This window comes from Varroa destructor, unplaced genomic scaffold, assembly GCF_002443255.2.
Source record: "Varroa destructor unplaced genomic scaffold, Vdes_3.0 BEIS01000003.1, whole genome shotgun sequence".
Taxonomy (NCBI): domain Eukaryota; kingdom Metazoa; phylum Arthropoda; class Arachnida; order Mesostigmata; family Varroidae; genus Varroa; species Varroa destructor.
Genome location: NW_019211456.1, coordinates 11180706 through 11205319, shown reverse-complemented (window position 1 = coordinate 11205319; position 24614 = coordinate 11180706). Strand labels below are relative to the sequence as shown.

Genomic DNA, 24614 nt, shown 5'->3' with positions numbered 1-24614 from the left:
AAAAAATGACATGGTGAGCTGCAGGCATTAATTCGCGTTTTTATACAAATTTTGAACAGCTCATAGATTTGTAGTTACAAACCTTGTTAGTAAATGAAGGCGCTGTCGCATCTGAGAGCGGGTCCAATGTTTTCTGTTGGAAAAACAATCTTCATCTTTAATTACCATTCGAAAATCTGTGCTTACTGCACACATTACCGTACGATACTGGATAGGGGTTTTTAGTGATCGCGCAGATCGCAGGTAAAGTAGTGCCTCTACTTGCACTAAGATCTAAATCACACGCCAAAAAAAAATTGTTCCTCCGGAATGAGAAGATCTATTTACTGACGCGAAGAACTGATCGACTCGTGATAGATAGGCCATAGAATTATGATTAATTTTGGGTTAAAAGTACTCCTAAAAACTAAATTGGATTTAAGATTTTGCTGGATGCAGAAATTTCTGACTAGATACGACGACAATACACTTCGTTGCATAGTGCAGTAGTGAGTGGCTAAACAATTTGCTAAATTACGAATATAGAGGTAGATATTCAAGCAATTATGATAGATATAGATAATTAAGGACTTTATGAGTATCTTATATTGTAACTTATATAAGGCAGAAGACAGATCAGATCAGAACTAAAAACAACAACTATCTTATAATCACTATATATTCTTGTTTTTTTTTTGCTTATATAGGTCACAGCCGATAGATTTTGCCGTCGTTCGACCAACAAATATGACTCAAGAAATTATTTCGAAGTAGTTTTCTGTATAACTAAAGTTCAAAAGCGTCAGCTTTCCGGGTCGTAACATAGCTCGTAAATGAGGTAAAAATGGCGGTAGCAGTGAGTCTTGTTCAGGCCATGGCATCAATCGCTACGTTGAATAGTATGTATCATTAGTAAATACGGAAACATACCGAAGTACAGAAATGTAAAGCTAGGAATGTTATTTAATTTAAGTTACTTTATGCACAATATGCTATATAAGGGTGGTTTTGCGTACGACAAATTCTGTTTAGGCCACTAAAGGGAGTCTAAAGAGTGTTACTGAATCTTTCCTTTGATCAAATTTTAAAAGGTAGAGCTATATGAAATACTATTGGCCTTTGAGCGATAAAAAAGAAACAGTATTTCGTACTGCTATCACAGTTTGATCTGGCCCAGAGAGTAGACTTGCAGTAGATAATAATAATATTTTAAGAAATTCGTTATAATTATATTACATGCCCTACGGGTCAGTATAGGCTGCTGTATACTAGGCATATCATAAACGGCATATGGTTTTATATATGCTTAGAATGACGCAGAGATACAATTTGGTGCGTATAGATTTGGCAAAACGGATCGCTCAGCTAAAACAACATTCGTTGGTATTCATGGCCACTCAATGGCATGAGAAATATAAATGGATAGTAGATAAATCATAATCTGCATCTGCATAACTTGCAATAAGTAGTTATAAAATATTGCCTTTCATACAAGGAGTCGTTTTTTTTGAGTGTACGAAGTGGCCGATATAGGTCTCTGGCCTAGAAAACTTCGTTGTGGGGCAATATATCGATCAACGAGATAGGGGCCTCGAACTGTGGCTAACATAAAAATCGTTATTAAATATATCAGTGTAATTTTTTCGTCTAGTACCGGTTGTTTTGAACGATAGCGTTAAGTAAAAATTGGTTTATTGCACCCTTTCCTATATGTATAGATTGGAGTGAAAAAAAATTGACGTAAGCAACAGGTATAAGGGTCTGTTTGATGTATGTGTGAGTTTTTTTTTTGTCAGTAAAGCGATACGACTCGCATAGTATTTAGACCTGCAGAAGGTTATGCAGATTTTTAGAAACACTTTTGAACACGAAACACCTAACGACAGTATTTGTACAGGCACATGGAAGCGGGCCTTCCTAAAATGATCATTACTGACATACTGAAGCACGAAGTGCAACTTCGTTAGTGAAGAACAATTTACTATCAAACACGAAGACGTTCAAAACACACTGTAAAGTATTATTCTGGCGGCATCTTGTCGAGTGTATTGGATCAGCAAAACATTCCCGTCAGTGAAAATTAGGATCAGTAAAAAATACGTTTTTTGAAATGGCTATAGAATTCACTGACAGTATTATATAGTCAATATGTACTTCATTCTGATTATGCTCCTTTTGTTGCGTTGCATGACGCGAACAGCGGTACACGAGATGCAAACACACGGCCGACGTTTTCTGTAACTTTTGGCGTTACAACAATTTTTCTTACATATCAGAACCGTATCACAAGCCTCACGAAAGGTAATGTGCACTTAATCATTTCAGCGCCAGGTCTCTGCAGTTCTGATTCTATAGCAGCCACAATTTTTAAAAAAATCCTACAAACAGAAGGGACAGATCCGCTACGCCTCAGTGATATGCACACAGAGAAAGGATCAACGACAAACGTGAGTGTAATTGTAGACTAACATGGTTCGGCGAGTTTTTCTATAGATTAGTGTATAATAGTAATTAAATAGAACAGGCAAAGGGCGACATGAACATGGTTACTATTACTTGAAATGTTAGGACGCACGCAGTATTCTATGTAATTTCAGCGATTCGAAGACACGATATTCATACCCGATAACATGTGGTAAAGTACGAAGGCTGTCGAGTTTCATGTTCGATAAATGTCTAGAAGATCGTAATCGTAACAACTGGGGCGTTCTAACAATAAGACAATTAAAAAATTTAAGTGGGCATTGGGTTCAGTGATACGCACATCCTAACTACAGTCCACGGATCAAGTTGAGTTGAACAGATCTAGTTATGCTCTTAATAATTAAAGTTTACGTGACCACCGCTATTTATAAAGCTTATTTCCCTGAATTCGTTTTCTTGAGATATAGTCGTCAGATTTCATAACTATACTAGAATTCAAAGTGGGTAAAAAATCAAGCCTTGAATTGTCACGAGTTGATAACTAATAAAATAGAGTTATGATCGTCCTTTGAAGACCTTAGGGACACATAAAGAACTCTACCTGCAGTTATTTTGACGACCGGATGTCCCTTTACCTTAAATAAACAGAAAAAAGGCATTGGCTTCTAAATCGTTTGCATAAAAATTCGCAAAAAAATTGCAAAATATCATAAAAACTAAAGGCTTAACTTAACGATCTTTTTTTAACATTCATATATCAGTAGTGGCCCGGGCAGAGGGCAATGCGCAACCACATACGATTCTAGAGGGAGTCGTTTGAGAATGTTACGCGTGACGAGGGGGCCGCAGCTTTATGCAGAGGCGAGAGGTGCCATCTTTATCCCTAGATACGAAGCAGACAAAATAATGATTACTTCTAGAGGGTAGACGTAAGCTAAATCTGTTCCAGAAAACCGTAATTTGCATTTAGTGATATTGAAAGGAAGGAAGGAAGGGTCCTGTGCACTGGTGAATACTTGATAAAACACACGGCCTAAGAAAGTTCTGATATTTTTGCCAAGAAAATGGGTTTTACCACATCTGCGATACCACAGAGATGCAAATACTTTTGTAATCGTTGATAAAAATATCTTTCCCTAATTAGGTACCTTTAGGGTGCGAAGCAATTTTACGGTTATATGCAAACGTCTTGCGTAAAAAAAACGTGTTGTGATACTACGTATCGGTGTGACATCCACCGAATTCCAGAGGAGTTTACGAAATAGATGAAGTTCTGTGTGTGAAATTTCGTCGAAGCGCAGTGAAGTAAACTACTCAGGTTAGCCCAATGTCACTCACACACACAAAAATAATAGGACCTAGGCCTAAGTGCCTAGCTATGAAATTCCGCTGAGGTAAAATTTATGAATAAAAGCGAATTGCAGTATAGCTTGGCATACAGACAAAGCGATATTTTTTTCATGATAAATTATTTTGAGTTAGTTTTTATTATTATTAAATTATAATTAGACTTAGATTTAGGAATCGAGCATAGTTAGATACTGACACTTACTTTACCCGTAAACACTGAGATCAATGCTGTTTTATCGAACCGAATGCCCTCGATTATAGAAGCAAAGACATCACAAGGTAGCCTAGGAATAACACCAGAGATTATAATTATAATCTTTATAGCCTTTCTTTAATAAACCTTATAGTCATTAGCGCCACAACTAACGTCCGCTCCATATTAAATGATTGCATAAGTGGCCGTTAATATTAACACGCGTTTTTCAGATCCTGTTCCACGGCCTCAGAAAAATGGAATTGTCTAATTCTGCCGAATTCTGGAGGGACAACAATCAGGATTTGGGGGTTCGCTTTTCTATCGAAAATCTGAGCAAATCTGCACCGTGCTATATGACTGCCAATTACAATGTTAGATTTTTCTTACTGCTTATCTTACTTTATTAAAAACATTTTATAAACAAATGATCTTGGAATTCTGATAGTTTTAGTAGTACAGCCACGAGTGTCAATCCACAATGACATAATTAATTCGAAAACAAAAAAGTTGTCTGGATTGAAATACAGACAATAGCTCAGAACAGAAAAAAAAATCTAATTATAATTAGTCCAATATATTTATTGTAGGATGGTTTACAGGTTAATGCAGGTTATGGTCTAAACGAACATTGTAACAACTAACAATATACCAGCAGATTCTAGCAGCAGGACGGCACCATGTAGAGCCGATGTGATCATACGTAACCGACGAAGGCTATACAAATGGCTGTATGTCCTTCGTCTTCACCCTAGTAACTACTAGGATAATGCAACAGACGTTTGGCGAAGTTAGAAGACTTTGATCGGGGTCTAAAGCGTTAGCTCACCACAACCCACCTTCGCCTTCAATACCAGTTTTTATAGGTAGTTTTCTCTCTGGTTAACAGTTTCTTCTTTCTGGGAACATGACGGTACATCTTAACGACCTAAGGATTGGCATCAAAATAAAAATCGCCAAAAAAACACAAGTGGTAAGCATACTTAACAATATAATAGTGCCCTGGCTGAAATTGAAAGCTCTTACAAGATAATAATATAATAAGTATAATAAAAGAATAAAGAAGTAGGTGCATGAACGTTCCAGCAAAATCTGGATAATGTCTCTCCTTCAAATGCATTTCTGTTAAATAATCAGTGGAATTGCCATTCGCTCCTATAATTTGCTTAATTATAATTGACCTGTGTTAAATTCTTGCGTCAATCCACAATAACTGTGTGATATATATATATATATATATATATATTATATATATATATATACCTGCTAATCTTCTGCGAATATGCTCTATGCAAAGTCTAATGGACTAGCCTAGTAACAAGTTAAGCACCCAGAAAGATGCTCCATTGGTGGAAAACACGCATATCTAGCAATTTTTGCACGTTTGTAGACCTTTCTCGAGGGTCTAAACCTGCAAACGCATTTGCAGCCTCGTTTGGCACTAAACTAGACCTAAAGGGGTTGAGGCGGATCTCGTCAGGCAATATCATGGTCAATTGATCAATAAAAAAAATTTCTAAATTTCTTTTCGATTTTTTAATTAAATGTTTAATACAATTTAGGTGCGAGTAATGAACGTCGTGGTCGAAGCGCTTGGGGAACTGGACATAGAGGCGCCGGGATTACCGTCGCGAATGGTTCGTCAGATCGAACAAAAACTGAGAGCAGGCCGGCAGCTTGTTATTGCAAACTTCCGAAATACTCTCCAAAATCGTTTAAATAAGAATCCATGGACTGTTAATATATCGTGCTAGTATCATACTAATAAGCATCAATCCAACTGTGACGTTCCTGCGTAGTTTTAGCCTTTTCGAGAAATGTTGCTATTGTAATATACACTTGCCTGCGTATGCTCTGCATCATACAGTAACCTTCATGGCTAGCCATACCTGTAGAGAATCGATGGACTAATTAAAGGATGAGTAATTATACAGGCTGAGATAAAAAGAAAAAAGACTAGTGGAAAAAATATAATTTTTAAGGAAAACGTTGAGCGTTACAGAGGATAGGGGTACAACTGAAATAATATTCGTGTGAACTGGAAGCAGTTTTTCATGGAACACAAAGGCTGCTTTCCATATATATCCATATTTTGTATATTTTCGCATGTGTCATGCTTTCTTTTGTTTACAAGGGACATCTGATCAAATTTCTCTGTATAGCTAAAGCGGATACTATGACGACAATATGCCACGCTCGACTCTTGCCCTTGAGGTGGCATTTCTTTGGGACCTTTTATCTACGCCTAAATAAATACATAACAGATTGTTCTCAGAACATACATTTATTCAATACATTTTAGTTAACTATTCATTCGGCATAAATAAATGTCGCAGAAATGAATTATACGCCTCCATTGTCCTTTTCCGAGGCCTTGGATGACATAGGTCATTCTCATTTTTATGACGTTGATGGACTTTGCGATTCATCCAAAGCAAATCAATAACTTTATTGAGCATTTTGTATCCAATTGCGCTGAGAAAGTAGCCATTTTTTTTTTTTCGAATCTTCTTCGCCTCATTATTCAGCAATGACGAGTTCGCAGGCGACTGCTTGTGATATAATAGTTAAGTGCTGTGTTTATATATAAATTTTGTTTCCTCGTTATCTCTTGTCTTTTCTGCGCTTGCACTGTCTCTGTACGTGCAGGCGTTATTACTAAGCTGTTTGAGTTATTTAGATAATTGGCGCTTCTATCCGCTTTTTCATTACGCACCTGGTGAGTAAACCACATGGCTTGGCACTCAGGCATACCTTGGCCTAACCCACTATCATCCTAGCCTAACTGTCAGTACGGTTATTTATTCATAGATAATAGTAATAGAATATAAACTACGTGTAATCGTCATGACGGTAATCTACTTCGACGCGTTGGCGTCACATAGCGCAGTATCGATAATTTGTTACGAATAACTTAAGTACAATGTGGTGTCTATCGTAATTGTATGGTGCCGCATATAATCATTCACATTTACTGGACGTTAATGATATAGTGATTGACTGATATCGAAATGATGCTGTGGTCGCTATAATAATAATATGTGATATTATTTTTTTACCTATTCACACACCGGGCGCAAACAAGTCCGCCTGCATTAGGACCTGCCCACCGTTATTTTCCAATGTTGGTAGCGTTAGTGGAGAAACTGTCTATTGAAAGGGGGATGACATCATAAAGCATGTCATCCAAGTCGATGTCCTTCTGTATATATATATATATATATATGGTAGATAAATATTTTCTCCCTGGAATTTTCCTCAGACATAGAGACGTGCCCATACCTTATTTGTAACGTACACCTTAAAAACAGCGAAAATAGCAACATTGTATATATATATATATATATATATATATATATACATATATATATATATGGCTAGGTGACGTATTTTATGTCGCCACGTGGCGCGATGGAGATGATAAAAACGATCGAACCGGCAGCTGTCGTCGAGTGACTATTATCTCATTGTAGCTACCAAGGGTATTCGGTGCATCGGTTTTCTTGATGGTGCGCTCATTTATGTTCATATGATCCTATTGAGCGCGTTCTATGTGATATATGTATAATAGCTTTTATATGTATAATCGTTTTCTCTACGTAGTAGACACACACAATACGAAGGCCTTTGCCCATAGCGCAGTAACGCCTATTTTTGTTAAGCGTAGATATGATTGTTTGCAGAGCTCAACGGACCAGCCGTCTCGCGCCGTAATCTAACCGTAAAAATGTCGCATGCTTCCATCTCTCAAGGTTCAACACAATGAGTTCTTAATTCATCAGTAATTACCAGTGCTCCGCGGCTTCTACTTCCCCCGCACCTACTTTCAATATAAGTTGAGCCCTTTTCCGTCCAACTAATCATCTCTCTTACACTTTGCTACCATCAGTTACCACTTAATAAATAACACAAAGTTTAGCCAAATTATTTGAGTTTTATCATCTATAACATACAGGCGTGTCTCGGGGTTAGAGTGCCGTTACTACAGATTTACACACCGATTGCTAGCTCAGCGCACGTAACACTTAATAATAGTTTTGGTATTTTGGTTTTAGTTAAAACAGGACGACATGCATATAAATAACAATGCTCAACGAAATGCTATGTTATCTGTACTTAATTTTCATTATCTGTAAAGTATGTACGTATTTAGTCTACGACACATGTTGTTTCCGTCTTAGCAAATTAGCAAAATGAATGTATTATTTTTCTTTACTTTTATCGATTGCTCTTGAGATCATGAGGTAATTTCAACATTTTCAAACACGATGGTGATAATAACCGGGCCTTTCTATCGGAAGCATCGCATTGCGCACAGAAATTCTTTGGAGTACACCTCGAGAACACGAAACCCGGAAGAAATCATCAGACGACGACATTGGAAAATCATGTTCGTTCGTCAATGTTTGTCCCTTCTCTTCGAGAGGATGAAGCTGGCTAAGCTACCCTTTGGAAGATAATTACTACGCTTTCCCGGGCGAGGGTTCTTCATGTCTCTTCCAACGATTTCCTGGTTCGTAAACAACAGAGACCAGCTTTATGCATTATCGCCTGTAACCCCTATTATCATTTGTCCATTGTGTTTTATATGAAGATGGTATTGCCATGCGTGGGTGGCAAATCCGACCTTATTCACCACCAACTGAATACACCTGTAGACAGATTTTAATAGTTGATGTGCACGTCGCTTTTATCCTGTCTTTAGTTCTGCGTCTTCACTTTGTCTTTTAGTTCAAGTCTACTAGTTTAACTCTTGTTTTATATTAACAAACAAATACACACATACACACTGGGGAACCCAGACATACGTCGAAGAACCCATCGAGACCAGCTCGACACTCCCCTGTCAGCCAGAAACTATCAGTCGCGGTATATAGTAATAAACAAAAAAATAAAGATCAAGCAGAACAAGTTCGTCATCTAACTTTTGTCGCTGTAATGATCGGTAATTGCATCAACCTATTTGAGGTATACATTTCAAATAGCTCCAGAATGCAATAATCTCATCACTCGACGTTACGCGGCCGACCCTGAATGGCTAGCAGGGGGTGAAAAAACAAAGTATATGTACATGGGTTCTCCACGATGCCCTTACAGGGTCCGGTATAGAAGGGTCCAAGCGCGCGCCAACAAGCGATCTCTCCTTACTGGAGGGAAAACTAGTTGGCGTATGCAGGACAAAACTGGTAGACCAGCCGCTGGGATCGTTCAGTTTTCTTCATGATTCCTGTAAAACGTAAGTAAAACAAAAGAAAATTGAGATTAAGACTGGATGAGCTTTGAACGTTGTCGACACATTGTCGAGTTAAAAATTTGACAAAATGAGAGAAAAAGCAGCTTTGTACATCTAAACGAGGATAATTATTCACCCTTGCGGTAGTACTGCCGAATTGAACGGGATAACTTATCGTAGTTCATAGCCGGCCGGTTCTTTCGGCGGCCCCATAGTTTCGCAACGCGAACAGAGTCTTCGATCTTAAAGATACCTGCAAACGCAGCAGTTCAGCATTAATCGTTCTACAAGCTATAGTTCAAAAGCTCTAACGAGCCAGAAAAATCGAAATGTTGGTGCTCTTGTAAATATAGAATGTATTAACATATACGTAAATGTATGTGATATGTACCTTTAGCTCGATCTAACCAACGAATACAGTTGTGATGCTGATGAGGATCAGAAAGAAGCTCCTTGAGGAATTGCCATAGATGAATGTGCTGACCTGCTCCCGAGGGGCCCAATGATCCACCTGATGAGCATTCTTCATCTGGTTCATACAACAAATAATATCATCTTTTTGATTAATGATCACAAACTCCCACGCACGGTTCTTACAGTTTGCTTTAGTAAAATAAAGAGCTTAACACTATATTCGAATGATACACGTCTTGTAGTGCGTCGGGTCTACTATACTTACCATCACTATACCCCTCCTCGTTAAGATCGCCGTACAGCGGCGGACTCGAGTGACCAGGGTACATAGATGAGCTACATGTAGACGCTGCATTCAGTTGTATCTCAAGTCCAGTTGCGCCTCCATATGCGGCTAGAGGGTATTTTAGCGTTTGGGTCCCTGACATTTGGCCTGGGGTAGTAACATGTTGAGCAGAGTACGACGAGTGATGATGCTGCTGCTGGTGCTGGTGCAGTGCGACGTAATCGGGCACCTGCGACAGCTGATAGGGCAGGAGGTCAATGTCGTCCAGCTGCTGATTACAGTCCTGTGTATGCAGCGAACTGAAGCTATTATTGCTGATAGTCGACGTTATTTGCAGCTGTTGCCCATGATGACAAGCGCTGTTATCGCCGGTTCGATCGCTGTTGTTACTGCTATTCGCGTCCGTCGTATTTGCGCTCGTGGCGCAACCGATGGTCTGGGCGGCAGACTTCCAGATGTCGAGATGCGCGCATACGGTTTCGACCATGAGCCGTTGCGCGGAAACCACCTGAGGGCCCTGTTGGAGAGACATCTTTTGGTAGTTGTCGCAGAGTGTCACCAGCCTAGCTCCATTTACCTGAGCAGAGTAACGTAAACAGTATGGTTATGTACTGATTGGATAGGGCATGCTAAAAAGTTCTACATGTCAGAACGTCTCTTCCATAAAGACATTCTGACATGTCGAATCCTAGTCCGTTTAGACTGAAATCAACATGCTATGTAACACACATTATTTTGTATTCGCATAGGCCCGAAAAGGAATATTCCTTATAATAGATATTGGTTGTTTTACCTATTCAATATCTGACGAGCAGTTTGATTTATATTCATATTTGGAACACGATACTATTAAAAAATAGATTGAAATTCTCTGTATATGCATACCTTGGAAAACACATGCATGTGCTCGGCTGCGTATTCAAGTTTTTCTTCTTTGACCAGCCATAGGATCCATCGCTGCACGTCGTGGATGTTCCATGAGTTTGGATCTGGAATAAAAGAAGTCATAATTTTACGTTAATGACGCAGTTCACGAATTCAAAAACTCAATTTATTTGTTTCTTCCCGATCGATTTTAGCCGGAAGTATTGCATTGATCTTACGTTCCATTCACAAGCTTATGTGGCTATACTGTTTGGCTATCTAAAAAGTACAGAAAACCGTGATTTATCGTATTGACCGTTACACTGAATAGGGAATATAGATTTTCTTTATTTAATTTCCAAGTTATATATATATACACACCGTAACTTTTTTTTGTAACTCACTCCGCGGTACGTCGATGCCTCGGTGACAGCGGCGTGAGCATTGATCACATCACAGCCAAAATTAGTTGACTTAACCTTAACCAGTGCTGAACCTGTGTAGTTTGTTTTTCCAACAAACTTATACAAGAGATCTGCGTTCGCTACTCTTGAATTTTTCCTATGATATTATTTATAATAAAGAAATTTACATATGAATTCCACAGGTGTCCAAATCCACTATTTGTTTGAAGCTACTTGTTTCGGCTCAAAATAAATTCAAGGCTACTTCAACCTTATGAAGAGTGAATTATTCGAATAGCAGGCTAGGTACGAATAGCCCCTTCTAATATAGTAACTCAAAAATTGCTGTTCGAAGTAGCTGGCTCATCAGCACAGGACTGGGCTTACCCGAGCTTCAACCGACCCTAGACATCGGCACTCTGCCGCCTATCGGCATGTTCGGTAATGATAAAGAAAAGTCTACAGTGGCCCTCAGCCGCTAAGCCAAAAGCACCTATGTCGTATCGGACGGTACAGGTCGAAGCCGCTCGTACCCGCGGCCAAATAGGGAGCTAATCAAGTCTGCCTAGCCCTGCGCAGCTCGACTTCGGCCAGCACAGCGGCAAACAAAGCGCGCGAACATTCGAAAGGATTTGAGGCTACTGCTAATGCTTCGGGTTCTTGGCCTGCTTCTTCGTCTTTTCGCATGAATAGGTGATGGCGTAAAAGGAGAGAGATGAGCTTGTGTTCTGGTGACGCTGGCGGAATTGAATGTGACGCGAAGGCATTCTGTTAGTTGTTCGTCGTTCGACGGCCTTTCGTTCTCGTTTAGAGGCCCCGACCAATTAGAGTTCTACCCATGGACACAACGCAACCTCAAAAAAAGGCAACGACGACAAGGCAAGTTCGTACAAAAGTTCCGTATAAATGCATATAGCGAAATAAATAAGTTAGTACGTGAGCCGCCAGGCATCAACACCGAATACTATATACCGCGGGAAGTTCTGAGGTGAGCATTATGAAAGGATGGAATTTAAACGACTGAGAATGACGGAACGATAAATACAATAATAATAATAAAACCAAAACAATAAGTGCGGAAAGATAAGAGAAACAAAACTATTAGAAAGCTTAAGGGTTTTTACGCTGTTGAGAGCATATGACCGGGAATAAAGAAATGCTTGGCGAACACGTTCAAGCGATAGCAATGGCAAAGATTAGTTATGTTGTCTGTTGCAAAGTTTCTGAGCGTATGTTGATCCAAAAAACTATACAGAGTAACGCTGAAACTGTTTGATTTAACTAAAAAGATTAAGAAAAATATTTTAAAAAAATAAAAACGAATAAAAAAAGGAAAATCTATGCTGACTTATTATAGTAACTGACGGATTAAAAACACGCACACACCTATAGTATACTGTAATAATCGTCGCACCTAATAAAGTGAAAGGAAATTTTTTGAAAAAACCGCTATTTCCTATGTTTTTTTTGGAGTTACAAAACGCATTATAAACGACCGATAAAATTTGCCGGATGTCTGTCTGAAAACCCGATCCGGGCACATTTATATGCTGGATGTTCTGGTCACCACCTCCCACAATCACCGGCAGGCCTCCTATCGAGATAAGAACCTGTGTACCGGTACCGAGTACCCCGCCTGTATTATGAATGCAATGAGTCCATCATCGTTCACTATCGTATTCATGGTCAATCAGTTCTCTCGACTGACCCATTGGCGTCGCGTCCAGATTTAAACCACGTTAATAGCACTCCCACAGCAGGAGAACGGTGGCGTCGTCAGAATACGCTAACTTAAACAATCGTCACTTCCTTTCGAGATAACAAGCAACGGAATTGGGTCCACTTATTCCATCTTCACGTTTCCGTCTGCCCGATAGCTCCTGTATACTCCCTCTCGGTACGCAGCACCTGAATATAATTCAAGTTCTTTCGCCACAAACAATTTGTACCGGTATTTATGGTCACATGTAAATGTCCACTCAACGACAGTCAATCCAATCGACCAAATAAGGACCAGTCTTGACTCCTGACTTGGGCGTTGACTCCGACAACGGCTGATAGATACAGCCGACTCTAAATGCAGGCTCACCCGTAAGCAATAAGGTAACGTTGACGTCACCATAATCGTGTACGCCATTTGAAATATATGCATATGTGCATGGAAGCATTTTAGCAAACTTTTTAGCTAAAAGAAACCGCTGTTTGGCCAGCCAGCGGCGATCACAGTCAAACACTGAAAATGAACGACCATTTAACGGATACGACCGTGGCGATCGCAACTGGATTGAGCGGCAGTGCGTGCACACCTGGCAGTCACCGACAAGTCCACGGCACCAGGTCCGGAGGCGTTCGGGAGCAGGCTGGACTAACAGCGACGACAACATTAACAAGTCGAAAAGGCAATGTATGCAGGCAAGCATTACTTCAGTGTCTACCTCCTCTTCCTTTTTGTATGAATGTATAATATGTATATATAAGTATAGATATCCAAGCGCCGAATCCCTCAGACAATTTTTTTTGCTCGACGCGAATGAACCAAACTTACGGATAAGCCAATGGGCAAACAGGGCGACTGCACAGAAAGACGGACAAGCTAAACGGGCTAACGACGCTTAAATACGTACGTTTTCGACATCTCATTTGCAGAATGAATACTGGCCTGCTGACACGCTATTGATAGAACAGAAATGAAGGTGATGAGTGGAAACATAAAAGTGCCGCCATCCCGCCCAGTAACCATGCATCTCCAGAATGACAACGGTAAGCAGCAACACTTTCAACAGAGTCGAGCTTGAATAATGGATGGTGGCTAACATTAAGCAAATGCAAGGGCTATGACAATCGAGTGGTTTGTGCCTAATTGTACCACCGACGTCCACTGCCATAGCGCTTCTGTGCTTTAAGGACACCGTGACTTTAGACGAACAATAAATGCTAGTGCTGGAATTATGCTCAAGGCGTGTGAGAACGTTGAACGGTTGTTTCCCAGATCGGACGTTCACAGACCCAACTTCCGATTTGTATCGTACAATGAACACGCGAAGTATCGCCTCTCTAAGTGGATGGTGTTTCTCTCATGTTATTTTTATAGAGGTATCTATAGAAATCGAAACTATGTCGCCGACTTGCTTTCGCGTCAAGTAATTAAATCAAGTGTCATTCGAAAACATTATATATAGCCCACCGCGTAAGATTGTATAGCTTTCCAGATACTGTGTATCCAACCCTCCATGCATGCTGTATATCTACGATATACAATATACTATTTGTTTATTCGATAGTGATCGTCTGAATTTAGTCAGTAATGCATTGCTACGTTAATGGGTGTAACATAGTGTGCATTTGTGCATCTGCATATGAATGGGTATCATAAGTGCCTGACATGAGTATTAAGCTGGTGAAAGTTTTTCGGGTGACGATCTGTGACGCAAACTGTCAATACGGTTAAAATTGATACATCTGTGTACATAAGTAAGCTATCTAACTAACAAATCGGCGATAAACACAGCTTTCGGTGCGCCACTCATACGAACAGACGCGCTCACGAAGCAAACGGAAAAATCGCACCCAGTCTGCACGCGCCAACGGCCGTAAGAACCATAGCAACAGTGACACGCAGCCAGAAAGTGGACTTTCGAGTGGGTGGCCGAAGCCCAGCATCGCACCGGAAGCTTGAACTATCGGCAAAATCATTTTCAGCGGCGATGTACAATAGTACAACAACTCAACAACATACCACCCAATTGTCCGGATTAAAGGAGTGTGTCGGCAAACCAAAACTAGATTGCCTTTAGACGGAATTGCCATATGCAACCGAATTATGGATAACCTAGTCCAGAGTAGCGAACATGCAAGCGACGACCCCTTGACGTACAGCGTCCGGATTAAACGGCCCACGACAAACGAATGATCCCAACTGCATTGAGTACCAACCGAAAGATACATATGGCAAGGATGAGGATCGTTCCGGATGTGAAAAGTCTATTTTGCGCACTGTCTACCAAAGCGTCTTTCTGTGTCTACGTAAAGAAACAAGTATTTCCTGTATGTGTATCTTTGAGACTGAGAACGGCAAACTCGCGAAAAGAAAAGATCTCATGCCATCGTATAAGGTATATTATAGACAAAGGGATAGTTTTTTCTGCTTAAAAAAAACTCGCTCACGGCAGGCATCATCCTTTTCTGGTGGTTCTCCCACCGTATATACCAGTTATATGACTACTGTGAGTAATATTTATTTGCCGTGAACCATATATTAGTCGAACTAAAACTCAATAGATAGGTCCTGCTGTACACCCTATGTGCGACCTATAAAAACTCCGATCTACTACTTTTTCAGTCCATACAATATAGATAAATAGAATGGCTTGATGATAGGCCTGAAGTTGGACAAGCTTTTTGGTGCACCATCAGTCTACTCATTGGGTTCTTGCCAATTTTTTCCATTTGAACAGCTGGCGGTTGTTCATAGTCAGTCTGAACGAATGTGACAAGAACCTGAGTTTTTGACCGAATGTGGCGTTATATTACGTAATACTGTGGCAGCGTGGGCACTAGTCGTCACCAGAGTATTTCTCTTTGTCGACTCGGACCCCAGTCTGAGACCCAGATACGAGACGAGCGGGTGAAGGGATGAGAAAAAGCAACGTCCGGCCTTGTAGGTTTGCTGATAGGCCTTGATTTGGCCACAACATCCTTCCTGCAGGTGCGATCATGTCAAAACATACTACAGCCGCCTGCTCCGTCACGGGCGTTATTGTTCCTCCAACAAAAGTCCACTCGTGGCTTGTATTTTCAAGCTTTGTGCGCATTGTACGGACGCCCGTTTGTATTGGCGGCAAATTCAGACGAAGATAGAGTAGGCAGGGGTGCATAACACAGTCGTTTAAAAGCAAGCGACTTTACGATCCACGTCCATGCAGCGCGTAGCGCTCCGGCATAGGAGTCGTTTGACACTACGCTACGATTAGCATTATGCTGTGACGGCCGCGATGACAATGGCAAGGCAACCCATGTTTTATTAGGTAAGCTATACTGCCCTGAAGAGGTCAGCCTTGAGCAGAGGCTGTCAATGGAAGTCCGGTAGAACCCCACCATCCTGCAGGTGCGACTAGCTCATGCTGCTGACCCAGAATTGCCAACTAGGATCACGCCAACATGACGTAACCCGGAGAAATAGTATATTCCTGATAATGTCCTTAAGTCAAATTGATATTAGCGCTTGATAGATTTACCTTTAACTTAGAAGGCTGTTCAGGTACCTTGTCGTGTACAAAATTCGATCCGAAATACACTGTACATTCTTGTTTCTTCAGCTGATATAAACGCTAGTTCGAAAGACAGGCGCGTGTAAGACCTTATTTTGAAACGATTTTATTAAAAAGCCCTTTTAATAAGATGACTCCGCCAGCGAGCAAATAACAGTGGCACCAAAGACTGCGATAACAACAACCGCAGCCGTTTATAGCCAAATTTTCGCTATCTCCGACCGTTGCCACCCTCCTGGTTATCGCATACCCCGTGCCACGTCCGTTGCCGGTAGACTTCCTTTATCAATAGCGCATCGGTTGCGGAAGCCCTCTTTGCCGCCGATGATAACGATGCTCGTGATAATGCTTGTGATGGTGACGATGCTGATGATGGTGGCTCGCTTAATTTGATAACTCGGTACAGACAAACGGAGCGCGAAAAAGAAAGAATATGATATTGCCCACTGTACACCGAAGATCGCGTCGCTGCCACATCTGGCTACGAACAAAAAAGAAGCCAAAGCGATACCGGTTGCACAGCGACGACGCCGATCATGGTCTTCGTCTGGGACGCGACAATACAAGTATTTTTTCTTATGTTTATGCCCGATCGCCGCCGTCACTGAGCAAAGGACCAGCCGACTTGTCCTTTCGGTGGTCGTCCGATCAGCAAACAGGCCGAACTGGTCCGGTTAGCTGCGACTGCTATTGGCGTAAGTAACGACCAGAGCTCGTACGTGTACCTGCTGAAGCTATAGGATATGTGTGCACGTAGAGAAGTTCCGTAGCCGCAGCGTCATACGAGCAGAGAATCTCGACTGGGTGGTCTCCTCTGATGGGAAGCATCATCTATTATTATACCTTGGCGCAAAGCGGTACCCGAAAAAAGCGAGCGTCGAAGCCTATTGCGGACGCAAATCGATTTGATCAAGCATCTATTATACGTACCCTTTAAGTGTAAGTACATTAGCTATCTAAAAAAGCAGCAACAACGGAACACCATGTCATCTTATATGATTATCATTATTGCAAATATGGTCTCGCCTTTTTTAGTTCTTTTGTCTTTGTTGTCCCATTGACCGCTTGGTTATCCTGCGCGTTTTTAACACTGTCGTTGCGGTTATTGTTGGTAATGCTTATTGTTGTTCCGGCCCCCTCCGATTTCCCAGTCCATAGTTTCATGCGCTTCTTGGCTTTCTGCTATAACGGTGGCTCAATAACTTAATTCAGCCGAAGTTAACGACCTCGATAGCAGCAACACGTGATCAAATCAGCGTAGTAAAAACGGAATAGCAGTCTGATGACTATGCGATCGCAACGCTCATCGGAGAGCAATGGAGGAGCGCCTATACTGCCATGGCCGGATGAATCTAACGCGATTTTAAACGGTCACACTAAGTAAACGCATTGCTTCAAGTTCAGTAGCACATCGTGACCCCGGTGGGTAAATCTACAAAATGGCCACTTAAAGCAATCGGAGATCGACTCTAAAAAGAAGAAAAGAAGATGATTGACCGTCAAAAATAATTTGATCTGACCACTAACGCACGAGTACTTAGGTTCTGTTAGGTTTTTGTTGGATTGCAGGAAGATACTAGTATCTACAAAAACGCAATTTTTATGTCATGCAGAGTCACGAAGGCCCCTGAATGATCGAATGAATAGATCTAATCATAAAGTGTACAGCGCTAGACTGTACCACAGTGAAAATGAAACGTGCACTTACAAATTTCATAGCTTCAATACGATTAGTCGCTAATTTGGCACGACCATGACAAAACGTGTCACATTTTCAAAGGCATATTTATAGCGCATGTGTCATTATCTAATAAAACAAACAGTTAGAAGAGTGCACAAAGGTACAAATAAACGCATGTTTGACACTTGTGGAGTTCAGGCGGCCTGGTACCTTTTACACATTTACTCAATCTTCTGTGATCTGTAACTACGTGGATCGGGATAGCCAGTTAGGCCTCTGTCAAAGAGCCAACCGCGGTGGAAACGTCCGGTCCGTCGACCTGTTATAAAAAAATGACCTGAGTCAGAGCAGGTTGTTATTACCCGCATTGTTCGCATAATCAACAGACTTGTTCCGTTTGTTTTAGACCTTTTTTTACACTCTATTCCTAAGTCATTTTTCTCGAAGACTTGTTTGTTCCAGTCCCCGTTCTTCTGCCCACTCCTCTACTTCTAAACGTTTGTTTTTTTTCTCGCTGTTAGGTATTTTATCATTTTATTGGTAGTGTCCTTGTGCGCCGACTTGTCAGACAAACAGGTCGGCCGGAGGAGCTACTAGACCCGCCTTGAGCAATTTCATGGACCTCCTGGGGGTTCCTATAGCGATAGCAGTGATGCCGATGGCCGTGTTTTTAAGACTGCATCAAGAGTAGGAAAGGCGTAGCATCCAACGGGGATGAGCCACAAATGTAGGCAAATGGACGGATGAACGGACCAGCTCGTTCAACCATATGTCCACCTAAGATGACAGCTACTGCTGTAATCGCTGTTTCTGCCGCCGTTAGCATTACTCTGTCACTCTCGTGCCTCGTCTTGTCCCGGCTCGAAAAGGTTCATTCGTTTAAGGCTCTGTCCGTCGAGTTGCTGCCAACGATTATACATCCTCAGGTAGGTGAAGGTACGCGGTAGATGGCCAGCAGCTACTGCTCCTGTATACTGTTTTGGCAGTTATGGCTATTTTATGGCCTGATGTTGGATGTGGTTTTGGCTGCTCCTTGTCGAGCCGTACTTGCCATTACCTCTCGCAGCAGACGCAGTCAAAAACGGGCTGCCTCGTCATCACCGGCGACGTCGCCCGTCAGGCCAAATGATAAACTGGCCACACGGCGTCCTCCCAGTTTAACAGCCAGCATTTTGACCGCTAGGTCAAAATGGCTACGCCCTCTTTGCTCTATCCCTTCTTCACACTCGCACTCTTCTTTCAACTTCTCTAGATACCGCCCTCCACGACTTCACTCTATATACGATATTATAGAGCAGCAAACAGACAGCAGACAAACCAATCGCATGGGTTTGCATTGAGGTTTACAGTTTGGAAGAGTGAAGAAACATCTGAACCAGTCTGCTGCCATTGTATAATAACACGTCCGAGCTACCGGCCCGGCTTCCTTCATACATATAAAGGAGTAGGTTTATATGAATATTATGTTTTATAAACAGCTCTATCTGTTTCTTGGGCTCCTTTCGTGGGTTTACTGTTCCAGTGTTTCATAATATAGTATTTCACATTTCGGGTTCTAATACTCCACAGGAAGAGCCACAAAAATGGCTTAGCCCAAGTGCATACTCACGCACACATGCCCTGCTATTTATACGTGCATATATTTATTATTCACACACAGACACACACCTACAGAGTGGTCTTGCAGACGGACGCGATCCTCGGACATGCCTTCAGGATGGGATTGCGTCAGGTGATGTAGGTCTGATGGGTCAAGAAGACATTCGCTCTTGAAAACAAATTTTTACTATTTACGAAATGTTCTTTCCTGCCTCCGGCTCTCCCCTTTCGAGGTGCCTGTATGTATATATATTACTTTGATGATCTTTATGTCTGCTAGGCAGCTTCCGGCGGTCGCGCGAGTCGAGACGAGGCGATATATAGAAGCGATTTGAAAATAGCTCGCATTCGAGATTAATCAACGTATTTTAAGGAATCGGAGCGCTTAAGCAGAGTAGTGGCGATAGAAAATGTAAAAGTACGAAACAAAGCCTGGACGAAAAGAAGGTGTCATCGACAAACGCAATGGCAACAACAGCAATGATAAGAGCGGTAAAAAAGTAAAGCTGAAAATGCGTCTGACAGAGGTACTTTATAAGAGAGCCAGGAAAACTAAATGGTAGATGAATATATTTTATCATCCTCATAAATTCAGGTCCTTCTCTCATTTTTTATCCCGGCTTAACATAATCTCTGACTGTCTGTCTGTCTGCGTGTGGTTCGTATGTTTGCCGGCAGGGGGACGCAGTGGACTAACTCGCTAGGAGACAAGCCGAGTTCAACAGCAATATAGACAGTGAATCGTTGAACGAACAAAAAAGGCCGAAGAACAAAAAAAGAAAATTACAACGCATAATAAAACATGCGAAAATTGTTCTACTGTATCGCAATTAATGTTGAGTTTCATAGAAATCAGGCCATCAACGAATGCTGGCAGAATACTCAATTGTTCAAAGCTTTGCAAAGCGCTAAAGGGTTTTAGCAAAACAAGGTTCCATCGTACCGCCGCCCACAACTCGGGACTGAACTCATTTCGGTGTCTACTAAAGGCCACTTGAAAGAAGTATGCTGTCATTGCTGTCAGATAGATCCCAGGAGGGTGTTAGGTCAGCGAAAAGCGGATTTGCTAAAAAAAAGTTAGTACTATTACTGTCAAACGTCATGAAACAACGAATGAAACCAGTTCTTCCTTTGTACCGATCCATGTAAAAAGGGTTAGTTCTTTTACTCTTGTCAACACTTCACACGGTCACGATCGCAAGTTACAAGGTAGCGCAGCAACTTCACGCATCTTCAGAACTTAAATACCACGCAACAACTGACGCATAATCTGGATGCTAATTTGCTATCGTTATGTGGACAGTTTAGCGAGAATGACTAAATAAGAATCTAAGCAAAACTGAGAAGCGCATATAATATTTATATTGTCTACTTTTGACTCGCATATAGTTCGTATTTGCTCGTACACTAAGTGAATAGTTACATCTGCGTTCAGTGGCTGACTTTCGAAGTTCTTTTCGTCGCTTACGATCCCCTGTGAACTGCTGGGAATAGTCCTGGTCCCCAAAAGCCCACGGAAGAAAAAGTGGACCTGGTCGACGCCACTTGGAATGATCCAAGCCTCAGACGACAACGATAACACGACTAGAAACGACAAAGGAAAAATTAGCTGGTAGACTATCCATACTATCTAGCTATTTACATATATTACAGTAAGTACGGTTGATATACGATGTTCCAGCGGCGCTGTCCGTTGTCGTGACGAAACAAAGCGTCACAAAGTACATGCTGTGCTACGTGTACAAGTAACATGTGCTGTCTCAGGGCAACCAGGCTCGTTGCACGCGGCGGCAAAACACCAATAGCAACAGTAACAAAATCGACAACCACAAACGAATCGTTTATCTTTTGTCGCTCCCACCTTCCACGACTTGTCTATGCTGTAAGGGAAAGAGCCCTGACCAATAATGTCAACCCTTGAAGCCTATGCTGTTCCGACTTAATATGCATCAGACGTTGTGTGACTACCGTCAAATGATGGTTAATGTTGGTTTCCCTACAATAATAATTTGGTCTATCATTTTGTATATCTAGAATATAGTTCTGCGCTGCTGGTGGATAACGGCGTAGTCGCCACTCCTGCAGCTGGTGCTAGTGGGTGTCTTTCTATTGAGTTTTGTTGGCTTCATTGAGCTGCTGGGCGTCAATTGATCGGACAGACGACTCTTTTAGAATGTTGGAAACCGTGTTCGACGGGAATCAGCGAAAGTGAAAATCTTAGTGCTGGCCTGTGTGCGTGCATCTGTGTGTGTGTGTGTATGTATCAACGTGTGAACGTGCAACTATACCGCTACGGGACGTAGGAGTCGGTTGCGTAGAAGGACCCAAACGCACGAGCTGGCCACCACCGGACCGTGAGAGGTGTACATACGTATATATGCATGTGTGCGTTTTACTCTACACGACCTAGAGCGACCATTATTGCTGCTGCTGTTGCCGTCGATGCGATTGGTCGACAATTTCTACTAGAAGACAGAAGGGAAAATCATAGTAAAAAAAAAGAATCACTGGTAGTCGTTTAGTGCGTCATAGCAGCGCAGCGAAAAAACCGCGTACATTACACGTAGCTCAGCGTGCTACGCACGAAAGCGCGTACCACCACTGCACCGTGTGCCATGCACACTGGCTTCTAATGGCTTATGCTATGGAAGAGAGCAATGACGGCAGTCTGGCTGGTCACCGAACGGGTGAGCCCCAACACCAGCCGCCAGTCCAACTGACCGATATTAAAATAGTTGTACGGTCTTTCGTTTGTCGTTTCGTCGTACGGAAACTACGAAAAAGCCTGCCAATGGATACGACGGTGAGATACGTCGAGTGCATAGACATGCGGAAACATGATGCACGCGCAGTTACCATGATTCGATGAGGCACTGGCTAGTGGTGCCCAATAGCGCTGGTAGCGGTGAGGCAACGAGTAACCGAGAAGAATTAATATTAGCCGATAAACACGAGCAGTGACCAGAATTATTACGACAATGTGGGCTAGCTTTTATCGATCCAATGACGAATCAGGTTTATGGTTAACGACGTAACCATAATAACGTTTAGTTAAAAATTATAAGTTGATACGATCTAGGACGTGTTATCTGCGAACCGGAGAGTATGCGAAGTGCAGGCGTCGTAGCCTAATTGTGATTGGCCTAAATTCGCTCTTGGTCGAAGAAGAACGTCATAATTGTGCCTACGACCGCAGTGTTTAAGGATGGCTCAACTATTGTGGACAGTCCTTGCACGAGGTGTGGATACGTGAATGTTCTAAACTGAATAAAATTTATACACGTCAACTAATTGATCCAGTCGATTTTGACAACACTGGCAACTGCTACAGAAGGGGTGGTAAACGTAGATTTGTACTATACATATCTAGCCGATTACGTACCATTTGCTGACTGTCTAATGAGAAAAATAAACAATATAGTGCTCTGGTACTCACTCGGGGAAATGTTGAGCATATGACAGGCCACTTGAACGTCGCTGGCTGCCTGTTGAAGGCAAATCGCACGCAGCTGCTCGAGAGCGCCATCGTCGTTGAGTCCCTCGAGGCAACCTGCGGTGCCTGCGGAGTTCCCATTACTGTTTATGCTGCTGCTGCTGCTGCTGCTGCTGCTGCTGTTGTTAGGGGCGCTGTTCGACGTCGCAGGATGAGTTGCTGTGATTTGTTTATTAACGTTCGGTGATGGTGATGAATGCTGCACTTGGTGGAGAAGCACGTCAGCGTACTTCGTTTCGTGGACGTCGGTGTGCCTTGGGGAACAGGTACCGCTGCTGTAGTACTCTGATTCATATGGCGGTGGTGTGGTGGAACCCGCTGACATCCAATACGCTGATTGAGAAGGAGATTGTCTGCTTCGATCGTATTTAATCACGATAACAACAACAGCAACAAAACAAGAATGTAGAAGAAAGAAAAATGAAGATAGATAAAGGTCATACATTGTAAGAACGTCGTTAGCGCAAATGTCACGGACAAACTGACTTGACATTTCTCATCGTCTAAGTAGGCACAACATCAAAAAACCTAATCGACATTAAATAAAAATTACCTGTTGTTGTTATTACTGTTATAGGGTGGGGTAAGCGGTGCGTATCCAGTAATGTTGTTGCCGTTGAGCTCAGTCGATGGCATGTGAGCATGATAGAGTGTAGTTGTAGGTGGAGGCGTGACGCTAGGCGCAGTGTGTCCTGCACGAGGGCTATTCATCCCTGCGCCAACTAGGGCTCCTTGTGGGGATAGAGGCTCGTTTTTCACGAGCCCCAAACCTCCGGTGACGTAATCGGCTTCACTTGACGGAGGAGACCAAGCTGGGCTTGGGTAATAATGGCCGGGTGAACACATCGCCTGTTGATATATGTGAATCACGTCAGGTGTGAAACCTGTAGTAGAAACAAAGCATAAGCACAACAAGACACACGTTATCCAATCAATTCGAGCATTACAAATATGTACAGATCGGCGTTGGTTACCGTCTTTTTGACCAATGGGTGCGATTTTTCCAGCAGTATAGAAAACGTCCTGCTAAACATTTAGGAGTCGCACCGATAGTGACGTCACGCGTATGCATCAAACTATAGTCAGTGGTAACAACGAACGGCTTTACAAACCGTTTCCTTTCAAGCAAATTTCCGACACCTATTCATGCGATTAACTATCGTTCGGTCGGCTAAATGAAAAAAAAGCAGACTACCTAGTACTTCTTCAAACTCCATGATGGCACCAAATATACAATAGACACCGTTGACGATAACAGTGAGCCTTATTGTGTGACAGGCACAACGACACCGGTCGGCTGTATGTGGTCAGTGTACCGAAAGAAGCACAAGTAACAAATAAAAACAGCAGATTAACAAACGATCGCAACGGCACGCTGGACGTATCTCGAGACACCAACGGTGTCCTTCGACACGTCATTAGGATGG

General features: G+C 42.0%; 3 protein-coding genes across 6 annotated transcripts in view; 2 read left to right on the top strand and 1 right to left on the bottom strand.

Moving 5' to 3' along the window:
• The first annotated feature begins 704 nt into the window (after positions 1 to 704).
• Positions 705 to 6223, top strand: LOC111247071 (uncharacterized). The gene is made up of 5 exons (XM_022797618.2): positions 705 to 878; positions 2305 to 2426; positions 4180 to 4320; positions 4836 to 4919; positions 5509 to 6223. Exons 1-5 carry the CDS (start codon positions 824 to 826, stop codon positions 5698 to 5700), a joined length of 594 nt encoding a protein of 197 aa, XP_022653353.1. The 5' UTR covers positions 705 to 823; the 3' UTR covers positions 5701 to 6223.
• Positions 6212 to 24522, bottom strand: Ets98B (DNA-binding protein Ets98B). Of its 3 annotated transcripts, none has more exons than XM_086982751.1 (10): positions 24383 to 24522; positions 23741 to 24071; positions 23131 to 23543; positions 21118 to 21278; positions 19764 to 19863; positions 10765 to 10868; positions 9859 to 10456; positions 9571 to 9708; positions 9316 to 9432; positions 6212 to 9173 (listed from the first exon to the last, which is right to left on the bottom strand). In XM_086982751.1, exons 1-10 carry the CDS (start codon positions 24402 to 24404, stop codon positions 9106 to 9108), a joined length of 2052 nt encoding a protein of 683 aa, XP_086838877.1. In that variant the 5' UTR covers positions 24405 to 24522; the 3' UTR covers positions 6212 to 9105. The 3 variants fall into 3 exon arrangements, with proteins under 3 accessions (XP_086838877.1, XP_086838878.1, XP_022653350.1); XM_086982752.1 differs by having other exon boundaries at positions 23131 to 23540; XM_022797615.2 differs by lacking the exons at positions 19764 to 19863; positions 21118 to 21278.
• The window catches only part of LOC111247073 (uncharacterized), a 67627-nt gene continuing 56808 nt past the window's right edge, over positions 13796 to 24614 (top strand). For both annotated transcript variants that reach the window (XR_015323159.1, XM_022797620.2), the window contains exon 1: positions 13796 to 13907. Coding sequence is in view for 1 of the 2 variants with exons in the window: in XM_022797620.2 (XP_022653355.1) it covers positions 13835 to 13907 (73 nt within the window). In the remaining variant the exon portion in view is untranslated. The remainder of the gene's footprint in view (positions 13908 to 24614) is intronic.

What these genes read in the sequence shown, in the direction of transcription:
- Ets98B (XM_086982751.1), bottom strand. Translation starts at nt 24,404, where the DNA reads ATGGAGTTTGAAGAAGTACTAG. An exon ending in AACAGTAATAACAACAACAG is followed by an intron (nt 23,544 to 23,740) that starts GTAATTTTTATT and finishes ATACGATCGAAG; the next exon opens with CAGACAATCTCCTTCTCAAT. An exon ending in GTCAGCCACTGAACGCAGAT is followed by an intron (nt 19,864 to 21,117) that starts GTAACTATTCAC and finishes TTTGTTTTCAAG; the next exon opens with AGCGAATGTCTTCTTGACCC.
- LOC111247071 (XM_022797618.2), top strand. Translation starts at nt 824, where the DNA reads ATGGCGGTAGCAGTGAGTCTTGTTCAGGCCATGGCATCAATCGCTACG. An exon ending in ATCAATCGCTACGTTGAATA is followed by an intron (nt 879 to 2,304) that starts GTATGTATCATT and finishes TAATCATTTCAG; the next exon opens with CGCCAGGTCTCTGCAGTTCT. An exon ending in AGAAAGGATCAACGACAAAC is followed by an intron (nt 2,427 to 4,179) that starts GTGAGTGTAATT and finishes CGCGTTTTTCAG; the next exon opens with ATCCTGTTCCACGGCCTCAG.